Below are 27,386 nucleotides of genomic sequence, written 5' to 3'. Positions count from 1 at the left end.
TCATGAGATTGAGTCCTGCACTGGGCTCTGCGCTGACAGCATGCAGCCTGCTTGGGTTTCTCTCTCTCCCTCTCTCCCTGCCCCTCCCCTGCTTTTACTCTCTCTCTCAAAATAAATAAATAAACTTAAAAAAAGGAAAATATCTAATAAACTTCCTTGGGACATAATGATTTGGAAAAATTTGAGAAGTGCTGCCATATGATTAAAAGTCTTGGCCTACTATCTCTGTTTTGTAGGACTCAGAGAAGATCACAGGTATATACCACCTACCAGGAACTTTTTAGCCAAATAGTAACGCATTATAACAATTTGCAAAAAATTGTCCTGAAGGTTGTAATTTCCTGAGTTTCTTTACTAATTGTCCAATTTTTGAATGACTCCTGTAGGCTGAAGGGTGGCATTTGAGGTGAGCATAGGGGATGAAGGGACATTTATTGTCTTTCTACATATTTATTTCCTGGGAATCCTTTTCTTAGGAGAGAGGTGGAGCACAACACAGACCCAGTGGCTGTTCCTAAGTGACCCTGCATGCGATATATTTCCTTCCTCTCCTGGAACACAAAACGGGTCCTGAATGTGTGAAAAGGTATTTCTTAGGTATTTTTGTTGTTGCTGTTCTAAGCGACTTGTCTTGCTTGCCGTGCATACGTAGACAGAACACATAGTGTTGCTCCAGCTATAAAATCTCTGAAGGTGAGATGGGGAGAGGAGAGGGAAAAAGAAAGTTTAGGGTAACATAAATTAAATTACCGGGACACCTGGGCGCTCAATAGGTTGAGTGTCCGACTTTGGTTCAGGTCATGATCTTGCCGTTCATGAGTTTAAACCTCACCTCAGGCTCTCTGCTCATCGCACAGAGTCTGCTTTGGATCCTCTGTCCCCTCTCTCTCTGCCCCAGCCCTGCCTGTGCATTTTCTCTCTCTCTTTCTCTCAAAAACAAACATTATAAATAAATACATAAATAAATAAATAAATAAATAAATAAATAAATAAATAAATAAATAATTAACCATTGTGGCTTTTGTGCAGATATATTCCCAAACCATACAAGCACTTTTAAGGTTAGTTTCAGTGGGCAAATTAGTAGAATGGACCTGAGAACAGGAGATTCTTGGTCCAAGCGTAGATTTGTCCATGTATATATCTGACTAAACATGACTTAAAATATTTCTTCTCTTTTCACTAGTAGGTAAAATATATTGAAGATTCTGTACTCAAAATATTAAATCAAGGAATGATTTTAGTAATTAACTGGAAATACAGAGCCACCAGAGAGAGCATGCATGAAATAAACACATCCATAATTTCCATATATGCATATTTAAGATTAGAGGGCTAGACAATAGGGAACCTGGATTCTGTGCCTGATTAACGCCATGAGCAGTGCTAATGACCACCCTCTTAGCATTTATTATTCTTCATTCTCATGGCAACCCTGTGAACAGACAGTGTCATTTCCATATTTTAGGTGGTAAAAGTAAGGAAAATATGTTAGCATCGAGAATCACAGGTTATACCAAAATAGCATCAGGTTATTGATTGTCACCTTATATCCCCTAGTTCTCCCAAGGTCACAAGCCCAATAGCTCATGTTCAGCCTCATCTCATCCTTCCTGGAAGAGAGTTGAATGGCTATGAGGATATTCAGAAATGACTGGCAAACGAGCTAGCAGTCTGTTGCCCCAGGACAGCAGTTTGAGGAAAGCAGAGCATAGATTTCCGGTCTCAGTGTGAGTGCTCACCCCAGCTTACTGCTCTCAGAAGGTCCAAGCCTTCTGTGTAGTCTTTTCATGGCAGACTTCATCTCCTGGTTCCTCAGGGTATAAATCATGGGGTTCAGCATGGGCGTAATGACCGTGTTATTGATGGACACAGCTGTGTCCATGGGCAGTGTAGTGAAGGGCCGGCAGTAGATGTAGACACAAGGCACAAAGTGCAGAGTCACCACGAGGATATGGGAGGTGCAGGTGGACAGGGCCTTGTTCCGTCCTGCCCCAGAGTGAGATCTCAGCATCACCAGAATAACAGTGTAGGATCCCAGGAGCAAGAGGAACCATAGCAGGGTCACCAACCCATTGTTAGAGATCATGAGAAGTTCCAGAGCAAAGGTATCAGTACAAGCCAGCTTAACTACTTGGGGCACATCACAGTAGAAGGCATCCAGGATGTTGGGGCCACAGAAAGAGAGTGGAAGCATCAGAATTATCTGGACAATTGAGTGCAAACCACCGCCCACCCAGGAAGCCACCACCAAGCCCACCCACACCTCTCTCTTCATAATGGTCACATAATGCAGGGGTTTGGCGATTGCAAGGTATCTGTCATAGGCCATCACGGAGAGGAAGAAAATATCTGCCCCACCAGCAAAATGGAAGAAGAAGATCTGTGCCATGCAGCCATTGTAGGAGATGGTTTTCCTCTCTGATAACAGATCCACCAGGAACTTGGGAACAGTGACAGATGAAAAAACAATGTCCAGGACCGATTTGTTCCGCAGCAGAAAGTACATGGGAGTGTGAAGGTGGGACTCACAGGTGATGGTCAGCACAATGAGGGCATTGCCCAGCATGGTGGTTACATATACAGCAAGGAAGGCCACAAACAAGAAACATTCCAGCTCCTGGAAGTGAGTGAGTTCTAGGAAGACAAATTCCTTCACATTGGTGTGGTTGCTCTGGCCCATGGTTGGGACCACCCTCCTCCATGTCTATCTTGGGAGAAGGTACATTAGGGTTAGGAGTATGGTGTCATGAAGGGACAGCATCATTTATCCTATATTGTCTTAAGGCTATCTTGAGCATCCAGATCATGATTACTCAGAAAAACTGGGCTAGGGTCTCCCCTCTTGTGGCCTGGAAATTCTTTATCCTGATGATTCTTCTTTCCTATTGGAAATACCCTGAGCAGACAGCAAGAGCCATCACACTCTGATGCCTTCCCTCTGAAAGAGGGAGATGGCAGGACTATGGTCATTTGATTATGTCTTGCCTTCTGTCCTGCAAGAGTATGTATGCAGAACTTTACTCTTTACCAAAGTCTTTCACCTGAAATATCTTGATTTTTATTCTTATGATGTTTGTGTGGGGTCTAGAGAGTGGTGATGATCATCTCCGTGTTATATAAGGGAAGCTGAAGTTTAGAGCAGTTAATGACTTGCCCACATTTGCACAATTATAAAGTTAGTGAGTGGCAAGTCAAGGATTCAGATGCAAGTAGTTTTTCTGACTTGACAAAGACCAATATTAATTGGGCACCTTGACCTTGGCCTTCTATTCTTTCCTTGCTGAGAATCCTGCTAAATCAGTTTAGCAAGAAGACCCTACCTTTGGTATCTGATCAAATGTCTCATCCCTGATCTTTGATATATAACTCCTTGTAACTAAGTCTTTGGCTTGTCTTTGCAAGAGTCCTGTTAAGCCAGTTTAGTAAGAATCCCTTTGTCTTTGATGTGTCCTTTTAGTAATTTTCCACCTACTGAACCACTTACTCTGCTCCTGGGCTATAAATCCCCACTGTCCTTGTATTTGGAGTTGAACTTAATTTCTCTCCTTTATTGTAATAGTTTTGACCCCTGTTGCAATAGTTTTGAATAAAATCTGTCTTGCCATTTTAAATAGTGTCCAGGGAATAATTTTTGTTTAATAGACTGCAGAGTTTCCCCCTGAAACATTTCTGCCAGATCAGAGATCCTGGAACTTACTTTGGCTTATCAGAATTATAGTGGGGAGATAAGGCTTAAGCAGTTAATTAAATAGCCTGACTACTTAATCCTCACCTCCTCCTTAATTTTTTTTAATTAAAATTTTTTAGCGTTTATTTATTTTTGAGACAGAGACAGAGCATGAACGGGGGAGGGTCAGAGAGAGAGGGAGACACAGAATCCGAAACAGGCTCCAGGCTCTGAGTTGTCAGCACAGAGCACGACACGGAGCTCGAACTCACGGACAGCGAGATCATGACCTGAGCCAAAGCCAGACACTTACCCGACTGAGTCACCCAGGCGCCCCCCTCACCTCCTCCTTTAAAGGAAAAGAAGAATCAGGCCCTCTTAAGTACTATCCCCCTGCACTCGGAGACACTTGGACCTCACCAGGTCCAGGGGCTCTTGATAGCGTGAAGAAATGCAATCATTGTTCAGAGCACATGCAGGTATCACCAACAAACTGATCATTAAAGCTGCAGAGGTGACTTAACCCAAAACTCCTCACTTCAGGGGTGAGCAGAGAAGATTGTTTATTTTTTGAGAATCAGTCTGACTTGGTAAAAGATGGAGACTTTTTTTTTTTAAATATTCTTTTTTCTTGTTTTTTTTGTTGTCATGAAAACACATAAGATCTACCCCTGTTAACACATTTCAAGTATACAATAAAGTATTTTTAAGTCCCATCTTCCCTACCTCCTCCTCCCCCTCCCCCATTACCATCTTTCTATTCTGTTTCTGTGAGTAGAGCATGTTATGCTAAGTGAAATAAGCCAGACACAAAAAGACAAATACTGCATGATCTCACTTACATGTGGATTCTAAAATAGTCAAACTCATAGAAAGATAGAGACTTTTAACCAGGGTTGATGACTCCAATTTCAGGGATTTTCTACTATTTCTGTATGACAGCAAAATAGGTTTATTTGATTTTTTTGTCAAATCAGATATTTGGCCATCTGAGGACAAAATTCTTTTCAATAAGAATATCTGTATGTCCAAGGACTTTCATATCCCACATAAAATTTAAAAATTCAAGTAGTTGGGATGACTGAAATATGGTTCAACAATAGAAAATAGTCTAGGTATTTGCTGCAATGAAATTATATCTGAAGGAAATAGGCTAAGAAAGAAGAGAATACACTAGATGAAAAAAGAACCAAGCACTTTCCTTGAAATAAAAGTATAATAAACATCAAACAACATATTTCTGCAAACAACATATTTCTTGATGTTTCTTTTTCCAATTCTGTTATACTTGGGTGATTTTTATGTTTTAACCTGAATGTTTGGGGCCTATAGAAATCCTCTTAAATAAACTTCTCTGTTGATTTTCCTAGATTCCTTGTATTCCTACTATTAGAACCATTTAATTCCTGTTGAAAAGTGAATTTTTTCTTTAAAGTTTCTTTTAGTATGATCCAATAGGAATACTAAGTATGACAGCATCCAGGAACAACACATTGCCTAGAACTGGCACTCTGTGTTTTTTACTGCCACCTAACAAACAGCAGAATGCTTTTTGAACGGTATTCTGCATTTGGGATTATGTTATCGCCTGTAACAAGAAATACAAAGTGGGCTACAAAGAAGAGCCCACTTTAGGATTATATTAAGGCCAGGATCTACTCAGTGTCCCGGATTTGAGACCGCAGGGGAAACCAGGGAAACATTTGTCCTTGATCCAAGGGTAAGGGAGAGCTCCCTGGGAAAGCAGTGAGATTCTTCCTCTTAGATGATGAAGACTAAGTATTGGGCCATTTCCCCCTCCTTTGACTCTCATATACTCAAAAACACATATGTGGTTTGGGGCACCTGGGTGGCTCAGTCGGTTGGGTGTCTGGCTTTGGCTCAGGTCATGAGCTCACAGTTCACAAGTTCAAGCCCCTCATTGGGCTCTGTGCTGTCAGCTCAGAGACTGGAGCCTGCTTTGGATTCTGTGTCTGTCTTTCCCCTACTTGTTCTCTCTCTCTCTCTCTTTTTCTCTAAGAAATAAATAAACATTATTTAAAAAAAAACATATGTGGCTTAATTTCCTACTCCATCCTTCTTTCTTTCTTTCTTTCTTTCTTTCTTTCTTTCTTTCTTTCTTTCTTTCGAGAGCATGAGCAGGGGAGGGGCAGACAGAGAGGGAGAGAGAATCCCAAGCAAGCTCTGCACTGTCAGTGCGAGACTCGAACTCACCCATTGCAAGATTATGACCCCTGTCAAAACCAAGATTTTGACACTTAACCAAGATTGAGACACCCAGTCGCCCCTACTCCATACTTTTTCAAGTGTAGTCTCTTAACAGTTACTTACATTTTATTTTATTATGTGTGTTTTGTTGTTGTGTCTGTAAGATCTCCTTAATCCTTTGTAGAATGCAATGGGAAAATACATTGGCTACTAAGGTAGAGAATGGTTTTCATAGGAATATGACAATTGGACAGATCAAGAATAAGCATTGGTCACGTGGGCTAGACTGGAATGGGGGTATGCTAGCCAGGTGAGCATAGCAGTCTGACGAGGCAGGGGTCAGAGAAGGAATATGGAAATTAGGGGTGGGTAGGTAGCACTGGGAGTCAGGCTTGTAGAATATACAGGAGGTGCAGGGTCACAGAAGTCATACATTAACCTCTTCAGTTTGCCTAGTTGGGCCTAATTACTATTTTCAAATAATGCTGCTCTCAACATTTTTTAATTACATTTTCGTGTGCATCTGTAAGTCCACAAGCAAGCTCACTAGATCAAGTGATATGTTAGTTTTCTAGTTTTAACTGATGATTAAGGTTTTGTAAAGAAGCAGCTTAATATTGTGTTCGAATGTTTGATTTGTTTTTAGAAGTAGATGCTATGAACTGAAATAAATGATAATACTTTATGACTTCTCATGGGAAAAGAAGACTGAAGACTTTGTCCTCTTAGTAATATAAATGTCAAAAAATAATTAAAATATTAGAATGAAATTTAACTAAATATTTTTATAATTTTGGGGATAGAGAACTTTGTAAGCATTTTGCCAAGTATGATTAGATTTGATGAAAAATACGAAAATTTTATGTTTTAAAAGCATGAAAAAGAAGTTAACTAAAAATAAATTAAAAACCTGGGGAAATATACATAAAAACATGATATAAAATCGGCTTAATATCTTTGATGTATAAAGAGCGTTTGTCAATCAATAAGAAACATACTTTAAAACAAAAATGGGTCAAATTCACAGAGAAATATAATTGATCAGTCCACATTTTAAAAGATGGTCAACTCCACGTATGATTGGTAGGAGTGTATATAAGGACAAACTTTCTGGGGTCATTCTGGAAATATGTGTCAAAACCTAAAATATGCAAATCCTTTCATGCAGAAATCCTACTTTAGGAATTTGTGCTAAAGAGTTAATAAACCAAGTGCTTAATATCGTAAGTACAAAAAAAGTTGCTAGCAAAAGAAATTAGAAGAAATTAGAATTTAAGTTAGTATCTGATAAATAAAATTCTTTTCTTCTTTTTCTTTTTTTAAATATTTATTTTTTTTTGAGAGAGAGAGAGACACAGGGTGAGTGGAGGAGGCCAGAAAGAGAGGGAGACACAGAATCCAAAGTAGGCTCCAGGCTCTGAGCCATCCGCATAGAGCCTGATGTGGGGCTCAAACTCACGAACCATGAGATCATGACCTGAGCCAAAGTCGAATGTTCAACCAACTGAGCCACCCAGGTGCCCCATATAAAATTGTTTCAATAAGTTATGATACAATAGGATAATCTAGTATTACAGTCATTCAAATTGATAATGTAGAATTTAATTTATGGACAAGGTAATATTTCTTTTTAGTGACAGATCAAAACAATGAATGTATCATATAATGTTATTTTGGGGGGAAAATCTACATATCTAGAAGAAATCTGGAAAGATATAATAGTAGCAACCATTACCTGAGAGTAATTGGATTTTGGTAATTTTACTTTAAAAATATATTCTATTGTATCCAATTTAAAAAATGACTTTAAATGGCTTCTGATATAAAAAAAAAACTCACACATATTTACAACTTGAAGTGGAAGGTTTTCCTCATTAATTTGAGCTCTGATATTATGTTTCTTGTATTTTCCTTTTCCTTTTCTGTAAAATTGTCTTAAGAAAGGTGAGTTCTTAAGAAAAGAGAAGTGTAGGGAAGACAGTTCTAATTAGTCTTGGTATTTAATGGTTCCATGAGGCATTGGCTGAAAATGTCTAGCAGAGAGTCTGGGACCAGCCAAGTCAAGTCTCTGGACACTGATGTTGAAGCTACTTACTATTGGCTTTTCTGTTGAATTAATACAATTCCACTGGTTCTTCTGGCTAATCATCTTAGAAGATTCCAAACTATACTTGCAATGTCAGGACAGGATAGAATGGTGACCTTTTTTTTTTTTTTTTAAATATATGAAATTTATTGTCAAATTGGTTTCCATACAACACCCAGTGCTCATCCCAAAAGGTGCCCTCTTCAATACCCATCACCCACCCCCCCCCTCCCACCCCCCATCAGCCCTCAGTTTGTTCTCAGTTTTTAAGAGTCTCTTATGCTTTGGCTCTCTGCCACTCTAACCTTTTTCTTTTTTTTTTTTTCCTTCCCCTCCCCCATGGTCTTGTGTTAAGTTTCTCAGGATCCACATAAGAGTGAAAACATATGGTATCTGTGTTTCTCTGTATGGCTTATTTCACTTAGCATCACACTCTCCAGTTCCATCCACGTTGCTACAAAGGGCCATATTTCATTCTTTCTCATTGCCACGTAGTACTCCATTGTGTATATAAACCACAATTTCTTTATCCATTCATCAGTTGATGGACATTTAGCGTCTTTCCACAATTTGGCTATTGTTGAGAGTGCTGCTATAAACATTGGGGTACAAGTGCCCCTACGTGTCAGTACTCCTGTATTCCTTGGGTAAATTCCTAGCAGTGCTACTGCTGGGTCATAGGGTAGGTCTATTTTTAATTTTTTGAGGAAACTCCACACTGTTTTCCAGAGTGGCTGCATCAGTTTGCATTCCCACCAACAGTGCAAGAGGGTCCCTGTCTCTCCACATCCTCTCCAATAGTCTCCTGATTTGGGAAGAGATATTTGCAAATGACATATCGGACAAAGGGCTAGTATCCAAAATCTATAAAGAGCTCACCAAACTTCACACCCGAAAAACAAATAATCCAGTGAAGAAATGGGCAGAAAACATGAATAGACACTTCTCTAAAGAATGGTGACCTTTCTATCTTGTAACCTCAGGGCTGCATTATGGAACCCAGAGGCAGTTTGTTCAAAAAAGCACAGCCTTTGAATTCAGGTTCGAGCATTTTAAATGTTGACCGTGTGACTCTGAGAAACTTAACCTTTGTGCACGTCCAAATCCTCAGCTATGGGAGGGGAAGGAAGCATAAGGCTTACTCTGCAGTGGAGTTTACTTGTGAGAACCTAGCACTTTTTATGACCTATCATTATGCATCTATTTGCTTCTGCCTCTTCCTCCAAATATAAATTCCTTGAGGGCAGAGAATTTGTTTCCTTACCTCCTTTGTATCCCTGCTCCTACCTGGCATATATCAGTTATTCAGTGATTCTTTTTGAATAGATGAATGGACAGATAGATGGCCAGTGACGATAAATAGTAGTTACTCAACAAGTACTTGTTCTTTTTCACTTCATCTCCAGACTCATCCTAAAGGAATGCCCTCCCCATTCACTTTTCTTTCTGCATAAATCCATTAAATGACAATTCATATGAGAGCACATTGTAAACTTCAAAACATTATACAAGCATAAGGTATTAATACCACCATAATGTTAATGGCACTATACAATTGCGTTTCTCTCCCTGTGTCCAGCTAGCTTTTAATCTCTCTCTTTTTTTTTTTTATGTTTATTTATTTTTGAGACACAGAAAGACAGAGCATGAACGGGGGAGGGTCAGAGAGAAGGAGACACAGAATCGGAAGCAGGCTCCAGGCTCCGAGCTGTCAGCACAGAGCCCGACGCGGGGCTCGAACTCACAGACTGTGAGATCGTGACCTGAGCCGAAGTCGGCCGCCCAACCGACTGAGCCACCCAGGCGCCCCTTAATCTCTTTTTTAGAGAAAGTCTGTGCCAGTTATTTTTCTACATGTTGTAGGTGCTCGCTCGGTGAATATTCAGGGAAGGAGTTTTAGTAAAAAAAAAAAAAAATCACTTCTAATTTGAATGTGTCTTGAGAAGTCTAGTATTTTACATAAGAGACTGGAGATCTTAATCAGCCTAAGGCTTTTAGCTGAAATGGACAAATACTACAAGAATTGCACGTGGATATTGGTACCTTTCAGGAATCGGAGGCTGAATGGTACTGAAATCCTAAAATCGCCTGTGGGCTATGCTAAATTGCCTGAAATTGTGTCTTCAGGCAGCCTCACCTACCTTTGCATTAGAAAGGGGAGTCTGCCAGTTCCCCATCTTCACTGCTCTCCTCCTCTTTTCCCAGACGCATGCACAGTCCACACTGCTCCCTTAGACACTGTATTGGAAGTCTCATATAATAATCAGCAAAGGGAATAGTGTCAGATATTTGCAGGAAATATAATTTTCAATGGGGAAGCTGGCAGTTGCAGATGCATTGGGAGTTATTAAATTAAAAGTTACCAAGCAACATGTGGGTATATTGGAATTCTTCCATCTATCTTTTTGTTCTTGCTTTCCAGTTTCATACCACTGTGGTCTGAGAGTGTACCTTGTATGATCTTTGCAGGTGTGTTTTACAGCCCAGAATGTGGTCTGAGTGAATGTTCCATGTGAGCTGGGAAAATATGTGTATTCTGCTGTTGTTGGATGAAGTATTTTATAAATACCAATTAGATCCAATTGATTAATGGTGCTACTTAAATCAACTGTATCCTGACTGATTTTCTGCCTATTGGACCATAAATTGCTGATAGAGGGGTATTAAAGTTGCAACTATAATGTTGGATTTGTCTATTTCTCCTTGTATTTCTATCAGCTTTTGCCTCATCTATTTTGACACTCTGCTGTTAAGGGCATACACATTAATGATCGTTACATACTGGGAGAATTGACCCCTTTATCGTCATCATTATAAAGATCCTCTTTTAATCTCTGATAATTTCCTTTGTTCTGAAGTCTACTTTATCTCAAATTATGTATCTACCCCAGTTTTCTTTTGGTATATTTTTCTCCATTGTATACTACTTTTAATCTGTGTCTTTATATTTAAAGTAGGTTTCTTGTATAAAACATATAGTTGGGTCTTTAAAAAAAATCCACTCTGCAGTCTCTTTTAACTGTGTATTTAGACTGTCTGCATGATCAAGTGGTTTAAAAAAACCTTTTATTGTAAACTATAGCATACTTTCTATAAGGCATAATTATAGAACCAACTCTTTGTAACCATCATCCAGATCAAGAAATGGAACATTGCTAAGCACTTCAGAAGCCCTAGTGTGTTACACCCTGACCACTGCCCCCATCTAACACTGATCACAATCCTGACTTTTATGGTAATCACTTGCATGTGTTTTTTTAAAACTACTTATGCATCCACTAAAAATATAGTTAATTTGGGGGCACCTGGGTGGCTCAGTAGGTTAAGTGTCCACCTTGGGCTCGGGTCATGATTTTGCATTCCGTGAGTTCAAGCCCCACGTTGGGCTCTGTGCTGACAGCTCAGAGCCTGGAGCCTGCTTCAGATTCTGTCTCTCTTTCTCTCTCTGCCCTTCCCCACTCGTGCTCTCTCTCTCTCTCTCCCAAAGGTAAATAGACATTAAAAAATATATAGTTAATTTTGTCTGTTTTCGAACTTTATGTGCATTAGATCATATTGTAGGTCTTATTTTGTATTTGGCATTTTTGTTTAACAGTATGCCTGTGAGATCAATCCATGTTGTTGCATGTAGCTATAATTTGTTTACACTTATCACGATATGATATTCCAGTGCATTACGTATCCCCTTATTTGTCCACATCTTTATGGATGCTTAGACGGTTTACTATTTGGAGCTTTTATGAACAATGAAGTTCTGTTAATCCAGGTCTTCCAAGAAGCAGACTCCAAGCCAGGACTGAACATGCAAGGGCTTTAGTAAAGGACACTCCTTTACTACAGGAAATGTGAGAGGAAATATAGAGGGAGCCAGGGAAGATTGGGATTGATGTCAGGCCATGATGCAAACCTGATCTTAAGGGACACAGAAAGGGAAGGAAGGCTTGGGTGGAAGCTGAGTGTTGTTTCAGCCCTCTGGGTTGGCAGAAAAGAAGAGTAAGAGAGTAGGGGTTTCCTGTTGGGTGGGTTTTGGAGACTACTATGCTCCCTGTTTCTACTTCTAACTGCCCTTTACCAGTTGTGTAACTTTGGGCTACAAATATGGCAACAGATGTTTTCCCAGTTTTTATTCTTTATTGGAAGTATAGTTGACACACAATGTTACATTAGTTTCAGGTGTACAACATAGTGATTGGACAAGTCTATGCGATATGCTATGCTCACAAGTGTAGCTACCATCCGATACTACACAATGCCATTACAACACCATTGACTATATTCCCTATGCTGTACCTTTTATGCCCGTGACCTACTCATGCCATAACCGGAAGCCTGTACCTCCACTCCCCTTAACCCATTTTGCCCATCCCCCATCTCCCCTCTCCTCTGGCAACTATCAGACTTTTCCCCGATTTGAGTCTGGTTTTGCTTTTTGTTTGTTCATTTGTTTTTGTTTGTTTGTTTGTTTTTATTTATTTTTTAATGTTTATTTATTTTTGAGAAAGAGAGACAGAACATGAGTTGGGGAGGAGCAGAGAGAGGGGGAGACACAGAATCCGAAGCAGGCTCTGGGCTCTGAGCTGTCAGCACAGAGCTCGACGCTGGGCTTGAATTCACGAACTGTGAGATTGTGACCCAAGCTGAAGTCGGATGCTTAACCAACTGAGCCACCCAGGCGACCCCATTTGTTTTGTTTTTTACACTCCCCATATAAGTGAAATCATATGGTATTTGTCTTAGTCTGACTTATTTCATTTAGCATAATAAGTCTACCCATGTTGTTGCAAATGCCAAGATCTCATCCTTTTTATGGCTGTGTAGTATTCCTGTGTGTGTGTGTGTGTGTGTGTGTGTGTGTGTGTGTGTGTATCATATCCTCCTTATCCATTCATCTGTTGATGGGCCCTTGGGATGCACCCGTATCTTGGCTATTGTAAATAGTGCTGTGATAAACATAGGATACATATTTTTGAGCTAGTGTTTTCATTTTCTTTGGGTAAATATCCAGTAGTGAAATTATTGGATCATATGGTATTTCTATTTTTAATTTTTTGAGGAACCTCCATACTGCTTTCCACAGTGATCGCACCAATTTACATTTCTACCAACAGTGCACAAGGCTTCCTTTTCTCCACATCCTTGTCAGCACTTGTTGTTTCTTGTGTTTTTTATTCTAGCCATTCTAACATGTGTGAAGTGATATCTCATTGTGGCTGTCATTTGCATTTCCTACAACAGGTTCTTTTTTGAGACTCAGTTTCTATTGTCCAGTGGGAATAATATTGCTTGTCTCATGGGGCTATTGAGACTCCTGTTTCAGAGGATGTATGTAAAGCTTATAATAAAGTTACAGTCAATGAGCAAGTGCTTCTTTAAAGGTGCATATTCCCAATGGTGGCTCTTGGACATGGAGATGGAGTATGTCATGTGACTCCATGTTGACAAGTGCTAAACACTTGAGCTAAACACTTTCAAATGCTAAACACTTGAAAAAATGAGTCCCTTATGGGAGATATGCAAGTTCAGAGGAAGGTGTTTTAGAGGTGAGGTTGGGGATTTAGTCTTCTTGAGACTGAAGCATCAAGCAAGGGGCTCTTTTTGATCATTCTTTTATCTTAAAAATTCAGTCTAGAGAGGGGCCCCTGGGTGGCTCAGTCGGTTGAGCGTCCGACTTTGGCTCAGGTCATGATCTCACAGCTCGTGAGTTGGAGCCCTGCATCAGGCTCTGTGCTGACAGCTCGGAGCCTGGAGCCTGCTTCCGATTCTGTGTCTCCCTCTATCTCTGCCCCTAACCCACTCGCATTCTGTCTCTGTCTCTCTTAAAAATAAATAAAAATTTTTAAAAATTTGAAAAAAAATTCGGTCTAGTGAGTACCCTTGAGAAAGAACACTCACAATTTAAGGGTAAGATTTTTGCCACCATAAATTCTATTTTTTATTCAATAAATTGACACCAGAAGGAGAGGAATAGGGATATACTACCCTGAGTATTACTTTACAAACAAATTAGAATGATTTATCATCAGGGATTTTTGATATAATAGGAATTCCTGAACTTTTATTGTAAAGGTATAGAGACTCTCCGAACTTAGAAGAGGACTCTTCTTTCCTTGAGTCAGGAGAGAAGGTCCTTGCCCTCACGATAAAACAGAGAATTCAGTCTGCACTCAGAACCACAGAGAGATGGGGACCAAACACAAATTACACAAATTATGTATAGATATATAATGAATTCCCACACCTATTGTGCCAAGTGGATGTGAAATTAAATATTCGTGAATTTAAAATTAATAGCATTCCCTCGGTAGATTTAGAGAAAGGGGATGTGACAGCACAATGACATCCATAAATTGTCAGTTGGCAACTCGAGGCTCTGGGACTGGAACCTTGATCATCTGAGAAATACCCACCTGACAGGTTATGGCGCTAATTACATAAAACAGTGAGTGTTGTGTCTAACACAATGCTCCCTGAGTCATAGGGAAACACTGATTCCTTTATGTATACTGTGGGGTAATGGTGAGAGGCATCTGGGGAATGATTCTTTTCCAATTAGACAACACAAGAACTAATAAAACAGATACAATTTTATTGGTGTGCAAGACCCAGAATGTTTTACACATCTTACCTCGCTGAATTAGCTCTGGCCAGTTTCAAATGTCTTAAAACTTGGCGGCTCGACCACTTGGGTCGACAGTTTTGGTCTGACAGGTGTCTTGACCCTGAAAGTGAAATGGCAAAAGTTGTTATCAATGTAAGTAACCAGACCTGCGTCAGGCTGGGGATCATGCTTTCTGTCTGCGAGTGAGCCCTCTTCTAGTCCGGAATTTGTCCTCTTCCTAACTTCCCAGGTGCTTAGAGGCTTCCCCTTTCTCTCTCAGAGCCTTACTGTACACATGTCTATGAAACTCACAGAGTAAAGTAACCTCTGTTAAAAGGGGAAAGTTTAAAGAGGGGGCATTGTAAGAGGGGTCAAGCCTTCAACTAACAGATGAGTTTCAGATGGTAGAATACCAGGCATCAACATTGCAAATAAGGGGGGAGTTTGGAGTTTGGGGACTTCCTTGTGCATAGGATATATGTCACTCCTAATTGTTTTTAGGTAGGGATTGAAAGCAAACAACCTCTTTGGGAATTTTTTTTTTTTAATTTCTTTTCCTTGGAGCAAAGATTCAAACATGGCTCAGGATGCCCATCAGAGGATGTCATCAGAGGAGCAGAAGAGAAAAAGGAAAGATCTCGGTTGAGTTTATAGAAAGGCATAAAGTCTAGAGTAATGCATGGAGAAGAGATGCTAAAGAAGTTTCTGTTCTCTGGCTGAATCCTATGGTTCGCAGGAGGCTCATAAATAAGACTGCTTGGTACATGCACACACAGCAAATGCCAACTGGCTGTGGGTACCCACTCTCTCCTTCGCCCTCCCACCAATCTGTTCCCTAAGTATTTTATGCTTGGATTGACTCTGCTTTGCATACAGTCTAATCAGGCACATGTAGCTCCTTCCAGTCCTCAGTTCGTCTCTAATGAGGCTACTAGAACTTGAAGCTGCCTTATTCATCCATCCTCCTGGACCCAGTAAGGTGTGTTTGTGGGCAGACACTAGAAGTGATAAGACAGAAGGAGATTGGGGAGAAATTGTAAACTTTTGAAGAAACTCTTTTCTGGTGCCTGTTAACACCTGCAACTTTGGACAGTAGAGAAGGGGTTTTCAAAGTCCAAGGTTAGGGGTGTGTTTGGGGAAATGGATCTCTATATTCTTGTAGGTGAATCACTGCATTTACCACTTGGGTGTCTCTGTGAAAGAGGGCTTTGCAGAATTCAAAATCCATGGCTTCATGAATTCATCACTCCCTGAAGTATAGAGGACACATTTCACTTACATTTTCTAAAAGCAGAGTAAATTAATCTCCATCCCATTGGTCAGACTCTCAGATTCCCCAGAGATTATCAATCGTGGGATTCTCCTTTGTGGTCCATGAGGAAAATACACAGGAGGATCTGAAAGACCCAGCACAGGATAAACACCTGATCATAGAAAACCCTGCCCTCTTCACCTCCAAATAACCTGTCAGCACAGAGATTCTCATAAGCATTGAGTTTCTATTGTTTGCCAAGTGCTGGGCATTTTGCATATGTTAACATATTAAATTCTGCAAACCATCCACTCACAGATGATTTGATGGACATTAACACTCACAAATTAGAAGGACACTTTGCACTAGAGTCCTTACATCATGAGCCCATATTCTCTTCATGGCACACACTGTGACCTTTCCCTCCGGTGACGGAGCACAAAATACACAGACTTTCCATAGAATTTTTTTTTAATTTTTTTTTTAGAATATTTTTTTCCCTAGAATATTTTCTGGGTTTTATTAAAAATGTGCAGTATTTAAGGCAGGAGTGAAGAATATCTTTTCTATGGAGGAAGCATATGCCTATAAAAAGCAATAGAAGATGACAGACTCATAAGAAAAGCAACTTACTAGTTAAATATACATTAAAATTTTAATTTAGCAAACCACTTAATTATATTAAATAAATATTTAATTTTAATTTGATACAGATTTTAATTTAACAGAATATGAACATTTTAATTCACTTGCTTCACAAACAGAATATGGAATTGGACATTTTTTAAATAGCTAAAATAAATCGTAAAAAAGGTAGAGAGAAGTTTGTTCTTAATTCATGTTACGGCCAGTTACGGGGAAGAAAGACACCTAGATTAGAAAACAAGGTTTGATTTTCAAGGCCCACAAGGTCATTTCAACTTTTGCCATCATGCAAAACATTGCGATGAAACATCCTTGGATGTGTGTGAATATCTTAGAATCCATTCCTAGAAGGACAATACTTAGGGCAAAAGCATGTACATTTTAATGATTTTTTTAACACACATTGCCAAACTAACCTTTAGAAAGAAAGTACAATTTATATTTTCACCAACTGTATAGGAGAGGGCCCATTTTCCTGTACCTTTGTTAGCATTCAGTATTATGGTTACTTTTAACCCGTCTTTCTAACAAAAAATTTTCTCATGGTTACATTTTCATTTCCTTTTTTTTTTTTTAAAGATTATATTTTTAAGTTACTTATGCACCCAACATGGAACTAGGGCTCGAATTCACAACCTCAAGAGCCACAGTCCCATGCTCCACAGACTGAGTCAAACAGGCGCACCCACATTTACATTCCTTTGAATATTACTACAGTCAAGTATTTTCTCACCAACTTATTAGCCATTTGTGTTTCTCCTTTTGTGAATTGCTTGCTCATAACTGTGCCCATTATTTTCTATTGGTTTATCTTTTTCTAATTTTGTTTGTAAGAGACATTTACCTAAACTATTTTTTAAATGTTTATTTTTGAGAGAAAGATAGAGCACACAAGAGTCGGGGGGCAGAGAGACAGAGGGACAGAGGATCCTAAGCAGGCTCTGCACCGACAGCAGTGAGCCCCACGTGGGGCTCAAAAATCACAAACTGTGAGACCATGACTTGAGTTGAAGTCAGATGCTTAACCGACTGAGCCACCCAGGAGCCCCTATAAAACTATTGTCTACTATAGGTGGCATGCATATTTTCCTTGGCTAAACATACGGTCCTTTAATTTTCTTTATGTTTTGTTTGTCATACAGATTTTATTTTATTTTTTAATTTTTTAATGCTTGTTTATTTTTGAGAGAGAGAGAGTGAGGGAGGGGCAGATAGAGAGAGGGAGACAGAGGATCTGAGGTAGGCTCTGTGCTGAGAGTGCAGAGCCAGATGCAGGGGTTGAATTCAAACCACGAGATCATGACTTGAGCTGAAGTCAGATGCTTAACCAACTGAGCCACCCAGGCACCCCTGTCATACAGAGTTTAACACTATCGTAGTCAAACCCATCCTTTTTTTTTATTCATGGTTTGCTTTGAGCATTAAGTTTAGAGAGATTTTTCTACTCCAAGCTTTCATAAATATTTATCTATCTTTTCTAATTGCCATGTAGCATTTTAACTTTTAAAAAGCATATAACTTCACTTTTTTGCAACTTGCTTTATTATGTGCAGTGAATGCATATTTGAGACTACAAAGAGTTAAAATGTTTTGAATTTTGAAACTAGGATAAAATATTTTGAAACTAGAAAGAGTAAAAATTAAAAAGTGGAGATTTTTATCTCTGCCTCAAAACTTAAAAAAAAATAGGTTATTTAATGTTTAAATATGTTCCACAAAGTGTTTCTGGAAAAATTGGATTTGTAAATATTTTATAAAATCCTTTTGTCCTCTCACCGAGTTAAGTCAGCTTTTCATTTCTAAGGGGAAGGAGCCACATTTCAGAGAGGGAAGATTTCTGCATGAGACGGAGAAAAATGACCTCCAGAGTGTTTTGTTCTGGAAACAGTAGATTCACCTTGTGATCCAGTCGTCTCTTTTCCCTGTTGTCTATGGTTAGAGAGAAAGGGGGCAGGGGAGGCTGAAGAAGCTTCAGGGTGGGCTCACACTTGCTTTTGGGCACAAACTGGGTTAGATTTCTCAGATTAGGGAAATAGATGCTTTGATACCTGATTGAAGATGCAAGCCCATTCAAGCCAGGAACATGGTAGCACACCTCTCACTGCAATTAAGCAATCCTGTATGGGCTTAAATAAATGATGCTTAGAGACAGCAAAGATGGAAAGTGATTGAGGATTGATGTATAGGGTGTTTTATTTGTGCTGATGCTCTGGTTTTTGCTTTCCTCTTTAACTGTCTCTAGTTGTGTTATACTTACAAAAATTAGTGCTACCAAGTTTTGAATTGTTATGAGTAGCAGTTTAATTAAAAGCTCCCTTGGGGCACCTGGGTGGCTCAGTCAGTTGAGCGTCTGACTCTTGATTTCAGTTCAGGTCATGATCTCACAGTATCCTGAGTTCTAGCCCCATGTCCAGCTCTGTGCTGACAACTCGGAGCCTGCTTGAGATTCTCTCTCTCTCTGCCTCTCCCCTACTCTCACTCTCTCTCTCAAAATAAATAAATAAGCTTTTTTTTTTTTTAAAAAAAAAAGCTTTCTTAAAACATTTTAAAAAAGAGTAATAGATGGGAAGAGGGGTCTAATTTTGTTCGATCTCTCTTTCATTGAAATAAATCTATAAGAAACCTTGTTAGCCATACCACAAGGCAATAATATAAGCACTATACTCAGCAAAAGCCAAAATTACTATGAACAGTGAATCGTTCATTTATTAAACAAATATTTATTCCATGCCTACTATATGCCACTGTGTTAGGTTCTGGGAGAACAACAGTGAACAAGGGTCAGTCTCTGTCCTCAAGGAAATTATAGTCTAGTGTATAGGACAAGTTACAGATCAAGAAATTGCAAACAGTCATGTTAGTGCAACGACTGAGTAAATGATTATGTTTTGGATTTGGGAAAAGGGTGGGCAAATCTTCATGGAGGAAGTGCTTCCTGAGCAGAGACCGGACAGATGAGAAGCCATTAGTTAACTGAAAAGGGTATGGAGGAAAGAGAAAATTCATTGTGTAAAGAGCTCAAGGCAGAAGAAGAAGAACCAGCAGAAGTAGATGAATAGGAAGAAGAAGAAGAAGAAGAAGAAGAAGAAGAAGAAGAAGAAGAAGGGGGAGAAGGGAGGAAGGGGAAGAGGAAGAAGAAGGAGAAGAAGAAGTAGTTGAGGAAGAATAGGAGGAAGAGGAGGAAGAGGAAGAAGAGGAAGAGGAGGAGGAGGAGGAGGAGGAAGAGGAGGAGGAGGAGGAGGAAGAAGGAGAAGAAGAAGAAGAAGAAGAAGAAGAAGAAGAAGAAGAAGAAGAAAAGAAGAAGAGGGGGAGGAAGACAAGGAGTTGTTGTTGTCATGTGACAGTGCTGTCCAGATCCCAAAGTGCTAGGGAGGGGGTGAAAAGCTATAGAGGTAAGCAGGACTATATTGAAAAGCAAAAGGGACTTAATAATGCATGTTAAAGACTAACTTTGAGGGCCATGGGGAACTCATGAATGTTTTTGAGAGCTGGCCTCATAAGCTCAAATCAAGTGATAGGTATTAATAGAACTAAATAAGCAGAAGCGTGGCTCCTCAAAGATGCCTACATCTGAATACCAGGAGCCCATAAGTAGATTATCCTTCAGGCAAAAGGGACTTTTCAGATGTGATTGAATTATGGGCCTTGAAACAAGGAGGTTTTCCTGGATTATCCAGGTGGGCAAAATATAATCACAAAAGTCTTTAAAGGCAGAGAACCTCTCATCTATCAATGGACACTTGGGCTGTTTCCATAACTTGGATATTGTAAATAATGCTACAATAAGCATAGAGGTGCTTGTATCCCTTTGAATTAGTGTTTTTGTATTGTTTTTTTTTTTTTTTTTTTTGGTAAGGACCCAGTAGTATGATTACTGAATCATACAGTAGTTTCATTTTTAACTGTTTGAGGGTAGATGAATAGATAGGGTGTTTGTGTGTGTGTGTGTACATACATAATGGAATATTACTCATCTATAAGGAAAGAATGAAATCTTGTTATTTGCAACAGTTTGGATTGAGCTAGAGAGTATAATGCTAAACGAAATAAGCCAGACAGAGAAAGACAAATACCATATAATTTCACTCCTATGAGGAATTTAAGAAACAAAACAAAGGAGCAAAGGGAAAAAGAGGGAGGCAGGGAGATAGAGAGAGAGAGAGAGAGAGAGAGTACAAGAAACAGACTTTGAACTATAGAGAACAAACATATGGTTATTAGAGGGAAGGTGGGTGGGTGAGGGAATGGGGGAATAGGTGAAGGGGATTAAGAATACACTTATCATGATGAGCACTGAATAATGTATGCAATTGTTGAATCACTGTATTGTACGCCTGAAACTAATATAACACTGTATGTTAACTGCACTGGAATTAAAATTAAACACATAGTTAAAAAAAAAAAACAGAGAAACTTTCCCAGCTCAGCATAGATGTGACATCACTGGTTTTGAAGATGGAGGAAGGGAACCACCAGCTAAAGAATGCAGGTGGCCTCTAGAAGCTGGGGAAGGCAAGTAAATGGAGTCTATCCTAGAGCTTCCAGAAAGGAACACAACCCCGCCGATGCTTTGATTTCAACCCAGTGAGACCTTTGTCAAAATTCTAACCTACAGAACGTTGAGATAATTAATGTATGTGGTTTGAAGACACTTAGTTTGTGGCAATTAGTTTACAGTAGTGATAATAAACTAATACACTCAGATTCCTCAGATCAAACTATGTAGAGGCCACACTTTACATGTACTTATGTGTAAAGCTTACATGTAAAGCTCCCTCATGAGGTCACGTGGAAGTCTATGGCATATGAACTAAGATTGGTTGCAAAATAAGACATAAGGAAAAACAAAGGGGATGTGTGTATGTTTGAACTTAAAGAAGAAGGTAAGATGATCTGATATTGAATAAAGATTTTCTTTAAGTAAACCTTTTCCCATAATTTTCATAAATTGAATCACTTCTTTTAGGAAGAAAGAATAATTATCCTTAATCAAGTTGTATTCATTTGGATTAAAAAAATCCCAGAATTCAAGCATATCAATGTTAAGCTTCAAAGGAATAATCTATTTTTTGGTCCTGAGGTCTGCTCTTCTTGGCCCCTCCATTGGATCTTACATTTTAAATAATCACAAAGACCTCCTCACATTATCCTCAGCCAGCTGGGGAAGCACAAAACTAGAGCTGTCCAGGGTGTAGCAACCATCAGTAGAAATGATCCCCAGACTTTCCAATACAATGATGTCATATGGGTTCTAATATTCATAAAGGTAACTGATAAAGGAACTTCAGGAAAAGTTACCCATTGGGTAATACCATTGGGTGTTATTTCTATGGGTCATTTTAAGTTTGCTTGGCCTTGGGTGGGAATGAATTTAGGAGACTGGAGAAACCAGGAGACCTAACACAGATATCTTTCTTCCCCATGCATTCTTTACACTCTTCCAGATACAAAGGAAATAATTAATCCACTTACATGAACAAAAAAATCAAATTAAATCTTTCTGCATATCCACTAGACCTGCATGAATGGAAAGTCAGTGTGTTGGGAAGGGAACAGAGCCACAGACCAATGAGAGAGGGATTTGCCAGGAGAAATGGTTGTGCTGATCAATGCCACTGTAAGTACCTTCCATAAAGGAGTAATGACCTGGAGGTGAGAGCCTGGGGTATACCTTCCTGAGATGATAGCAAATAATACTCACTGTGGGTCTGTAAGGGCTAATCTATACAGGGAAAGAAGCAAGGATCTTATAGGAGCAATGGGTTCAAATAGAAGAGAGCAAGAAGAACTCAGAATATGGTGAGAAAAGGAGACCATACTATGAAATGGAGTCAGGTGCTGAACAGGATGACGTGGTAGAAATCTAGAAGATACTGACCAACTAGGTGGTTTCGGTGATTGAGACTGGGAAGAAGAGCACTGATGTGATTCTGTTGAGTTCAGAATTTCTAGGCCCCAATGTAGTGGAGATAGAGAAAAATGGCGGCAAAGGGTATTGTCCTTCAGTGTTAGCAAATTATTGAGTAGCTGTAATGGGAATCCAACAGGGAGGTCTTGGAAGAGTGTTTAATGGAGTAGGTATCTTATTCCTCTCATTCACCTCAACCATACATAGTGTATCTTTTTGGGTTCTGCCATATGCCAGTAACAAGAGTCATACACTTGTACAACTTCAAGGTTGTTTGTTGTTGAATGTGGAAGGTAGCATTTGGGCAGAGCACTGGCTCTGGAGTTCAGAAAACCTGGGTCTGAATGGGTTCAACCTTTTCCTGTATGGTCCTGGGCAAGTCAGTCTTCCTTGCTGGGACTCTGTCTCCTCATTTATAACATGGGGATGGTGCTATGTGTGTCATAATTTAATTAAATAACGTTTGTGCCTGGTACTCATTAAGCACCCAATAAAAGGTGGTTGTTGTAATACCAATTGGGTATCCTGGGGTGATGTTTTTGCTGAAGTAATCTCTTCCTCCTTTTGACTATCCATGGTGGGTCAGTAGGCAGATGGCCATGAGGAATGGTGAGAGAAATCTGGTGGGAGGAGCCTCCATTTTCAAATATGCACACAAGATGTCTCCCTTGTCAATGTCAGAGGTGGAGGTAGATGCCAGAGATCATTTGTCTCTGGAGAAATATATTTTCAGTCGTGAACTAGGAAAACAGTTTCTTCTTCTCCAACACCTTCCATAGGGCATCTTTGATCTCTCTGTTCCTCAAACTGTAAATGAGAGGGTTCAGCATGGGGATCACCAGTGAATAGAACACAGACACTACCTTGTCCCTGCCAAGCGAGTAGCTGGAGCTGGGTCTCAGGTACATGAAAAGGGCCGTCCCAAACAACAGAGTCACCACCATCAAGTGTGAGGCACATGTGCTGAAGGCTTTCTTTCGGCCTTCCACTGAACGGATTTTCAAGACAGCAGTTCCTATGTAACTGTAGGAGATGATGAGGATGAGGAACGATGTCCCCCCAATAGTGACTACCACGAGAAAATTCACCACTTGACTAGGAAAGGTGTCAGAGCAAGAAAGTGCCAGTACTGGAGGGAGGTCACAGAAGAAATGATTGATAATGTTGGGTCCGCAGAAGTGAAGCTGAAATATGGAGCTGGCCTGGATCAAGGAGCTCAGGAAGCCACCAACATATGCCCCAAGCACCATGCGTGTGCAGAGGCCCTGGGACATGATGGCTGTGTAGAGCAGGGGATTGGAGATGGCTGCGTATCTGTCATATGCCATGGCAGTCAGGAGGAAGCACTCAGTGAGACCCATACTGACAAAGAAAAAAAACTGAGCAGCACAGCCCAAGAATGATATGGTCTTTTGCTCCCGGAAGAAATCAGTGAGCATCTTGGGGGCCACTGTAGAAGAGTAGCAGATGTCGATGAAAGACAAGTTGCTGAGGAAGAAGTACATGGGTGTGTGCAGACGGGGGTCACCTCTGATCAAAAAGATGAGGGCCAGGTTCCAGGCCAGTGTCACAAGATAGATACCCAGGAAGGTCACAAAGAGAAGGGTCTGGAGTTCTGGATGGTCTGCAAATCCCAGGAAGATGAACATGGTTACTGAAGAGCTATTCCAGGCCTTAGCTGTGGACATGCTTCTCATGGACCACAAGGAGAAGAGTAGACCTGGCACAATAATGATAATCCAAGGGCAACTGTTGGACTTCATCAAGACAAAAAGCTTCTGCACAGTGAAGGAAACAATCAACAAAACTAAAAGGCAGCCTGCGGGATGGGAGAAGATATTTGCAAATGACATATCTGATAAAGGGTTAGTACCAAAATCTAGAAAGAGCTTACCAAACTTAACACCCCAAAACCAAGTAATCTAGTTAAGAAATGGGCAGAAGACATGAATAGACATTTTTCCAAAGAAGACAACCAGATGTCTAGTAGACACACGAAAAGATGCTCAACATCACTCATCCTCAGGAAAATACAAATCAAAACCACAATGAGATACCACCCACACCTGTCAGAATGGCTAAAATTAACAACACAGGAAACAACAGATGTTGGGGAGGATTTGGCAAATTGTTTTTTTATTGTTGGTGGGAATACAAACCAGTGTAGCCACTCTGGAACACAGTATGGAGGTTCCTCAAAAAATTAAAAATAGAACTACCCTACCACCCAGCAATTGCACTACTAGGTATTTACCCACAGGATATAAAAATATAGGTTTGAAGGGATATATGAACATCAATGTTTATAGTAGCATTATCAACAATAGCCAAACTATAGAGAGAGCCACATCTTCTTTATCCATTCATCAGTTGCTGGACATTTGGGCTCTCTCTGTAGTTTAGCTATTGTTGATAATGCTACTATAAATATAGTATGTATATATAAATATATACTTATAATATATGTGTATATATAATGTGTATATATAATGTATAATATGTTTGTGTATATATAATGTATATATATGAATGTATATATAGTATGTAAAAATATGGTATGCATATATAAATATATATGTATATATATGATGGAATATTAGTCATCAAAAAGAATGAAATCTTGCCATTTGCAACAATGTGGATGGAGCTACAGTGTTTTATACTAAGTGAAATAAGTCAGTCAGAGAAAGACAAATACCATATGATTTCATTCATATGTGGAGTTTAGGAGACAAAGCAGATGAACATAGGGGAAGGGAGAAAAAAAGAGAGAGGGGAGCAAACCATCAGTGAGTAACACCAAACAGCTCTGCTGGAGCACTCAGCCATTCACATGAGCTCTGCCCTTAGGTAGACACCTGAGGTCTGCAATGTGATTCAAGGTCTTTTGGGGGGCACCTCTTCAGGTTATCAGGAAAAGGAGGGGAGTAAAGTGGTGGTTATAATTCTGGGTAGGCTTCGGGACAAGCCTGGCTCTCATCCTGACTCTGCCACTTGCCAGCTGTGGGATGTTGCGCAACTCATTTAGGCTTTCTGAGTTTCAGTTTCTCCGTTTGTAGAACGGAGAATGGGGATAACAGTGACTTCTTCACAGAGTTGTTGAAGGGTTGCTTAAGATAATGTGCACAAGGCTCATGGGTCTTGAGATAAGACTTTGCTTAATTGGGACTGTGAATGCTATCAGCAGTGAATATTCCTTAAAGAATTCTTTAAGGAACTGGGTCTTATTTGGAAACTCTTCCCCTTATGTGGGGGAAATGTGCTTAACCTTACTGAATTGAGGAGTTCACTGATGGGACATGTAGGTTTGTAACAAGTGTTTAGGAGAGGGGTTGAAGAATTTAATGATCTAGGGGTTGATAGGTCAACTGCAAGTCTGTTTGAATGTTGCCATCAGTGGGGAGAACTTCCACATTTAAGAATGAAATTTACCATTCCCAGAAACAGAAAGTGAATCTGGACAAATTGAACAAGAGAAAAAGCATACCCAGAGTTTCACTCTTGCCCATGGATGCCCTGAATCTTACTCTAGAACATTAAACAGAAGGTATTTAAGGGCTCTTGGGAGCACTTTATGCCACTGAACTCTGCTCATGAGGACTTTCTTCTTTTTTTTCACAGAGAAAGAAAATCTTCACTCACAGCAGACTTGCAGGGCTCATTTTGGTCTGAGTCTAGACTCCCTACTATCCTGTAAGTATAAACAATAGCAGCTGGAAAAGGAGAGTTTGGGAGGCTCAGTGACCTCACTGCACTCACAGATGCTGAACTGCATCTTTGTGAATAACACTAGTCTTTGAGGCCATTGTGAAGATATGATAAGCCAGCAAAATCAGGCACCTAGAATAGTACCTTGCACACAGAAGACACTCAGGAATTGATGGGAACTGATAAAGTTGATTTACAACTCAGCTCATCTTTTATCAAATATCTGCAAGACAGTACTAAGTCTGCTTAGTCCGAGCTTAACAGAATAGTTGGTGATGGAATTAAAAAATGGTGTAATGACAAGAGTTTCGGCCAAACTGGGGAGTAGGTGTGGATCATCTGATCTGCCCATTATTCCTGCCCTGGGCTCTGTCCTCCACTTCATGATGCCTCCTCCTCTCACTGCTGCAGGAGCCCAATCCCTCAAGATCTTCTTCCAGGTCTGTCCTACAGATGTACAAATTATCCTACAATGTACAAATAGTTGATGGAAATGAAAGAGTCCCTCTTGACATAAGGTGAGCATTCAAAAAGCACCAAAGCTTGACTCCAAGAATTAAGATTCAGATGGTAAAGTTCAGGCCACCAGTTAGAAAAGAGAGAGAGGGTTTTAGAGGTGAGAGGTCTCTGTGGTGTTTGGAAAATCTGCTATGTAAAGTCTGCCCCAATCACAGCCCTTCCAAATTGATTTTCAAACCACTTATTAATAACTGGATCTCTGTTCGAGGGCATAACAATTCCTTCAAAATTTCATTTCCTCTTAATTTCTCTTTCTAGTTGCAAGGGCTCAAACATAGTCCAGGAAGCCCACCAAAGCAGGGGTAAGGTAAGATTGTGGCTGAATTGGGGAAAAGACAGAATTGAGAGTACATGGAGAAAAACTAAAATCCAAGGAACTTAGTCATCTGTATAGTCTTGTAGATCTAAAGTGCTCTATAAAGCAAGAAGACAAAAAAATAAAAGATGAATGACTGAACTCACCCTCTTCCTCTCGTCTGTCTGTCCTTTAGCTGATACCTGTCTTGAGTTTTGTGTTGAAAGGAGTCTAATCATGCTTCAGTAACTGCTTTCAATCCCCAAAGTGCTAATGAGCTGGGAGAGCAAGCTTGGAGCTGGTTTGTTCAGGGGAGATAAAAATATCCACTTGATGCATAGAATGTGTGTTAGTGAGCAGAAAAGTAGGAGAGAAAAATATACAGAGAGAAGAGAGAGATATAATCTTTAAGAAGTTCCTCTAGTATCTGCTAATATCTGCAGTTGGGGTCATGTTGAAAATGTTTCAAAGCTGGGATTGGAAATGAACTTGAGAGA

At 39.8% G+C, this 27,386-nt stretch overlaps 2 protein-coding genes and 1 pseudogene across 2 annotated transcripts; all 3 read right to left on the bottom strand.

The window, feature by feature from the left end:
* Positions 1–1,738: 1,738 nt before the first annotated feature.
* On the bottom strand, positions 1,739–2,683 carry LOC102968703 (olfactory receptor 4D6). The gene has a single exon (XM_007092044.2). It carries the CDS (start codon positions 2,681–2,683, stop codon positions 1,739–1,741), a length of 945 nt encoding a protein of 314 aa, XP_007092106.2.
* Positions 2,684–14,530: 11,847 nt separating this feature from the next.
* LOC122231510 overlaps positions 14,531–27,386 on the bottom strand; it is a 40,692-nt pseudogene continuing 27,836 nt past the window's right edge.
* Positions 23,108–24,055, bottom strand: LOC102969002 (olfactory receptor 5A1). Its single transcript, XM_007092045.1, has one exon. It carries the CDS (start codon positions 24,053–24,055, stop codon positions 23,108–23,110), a length of 948 nt encoding a protein of 315 aa, XP_007092107.1.

This window comes from Panthera tigris, chromosome D1, assembly GCF_018350195.1.
Source record: "Panthera tigris isolate Pti1 chromosome D1, P.tigris_Pti1_mat1.1, whole genome shotgun sequence".
Classification (NCBI taxonomy): Eukaryota; Metazoa; Chordata; class Mammalia; order Carnivora; family Felidae; genus Panthera; species Panthera tigris.
Note: the sequence above shows the minus strand (reverse complement) of the source record. Positions and strands in the feature narration are given on the sequence as shown.

Bases quoted from the DNA above. Each gene is read 5' to 3' on its own strand.
- LOC102968703 (XM_007092044.2), bottom strand. From the start codon at position 2,683: ATGGGCCAGAGCAACCACACCAATGTGAAGGAATTTGTCTTCCTAGAA.
- LOC102969002 (XM_007092045.1), bottom strand. From the start codon at position 24,055: ATGTCCACAGCTAAGGCCTGGAATAGCTCTTCAGTAACCATGTTCATC.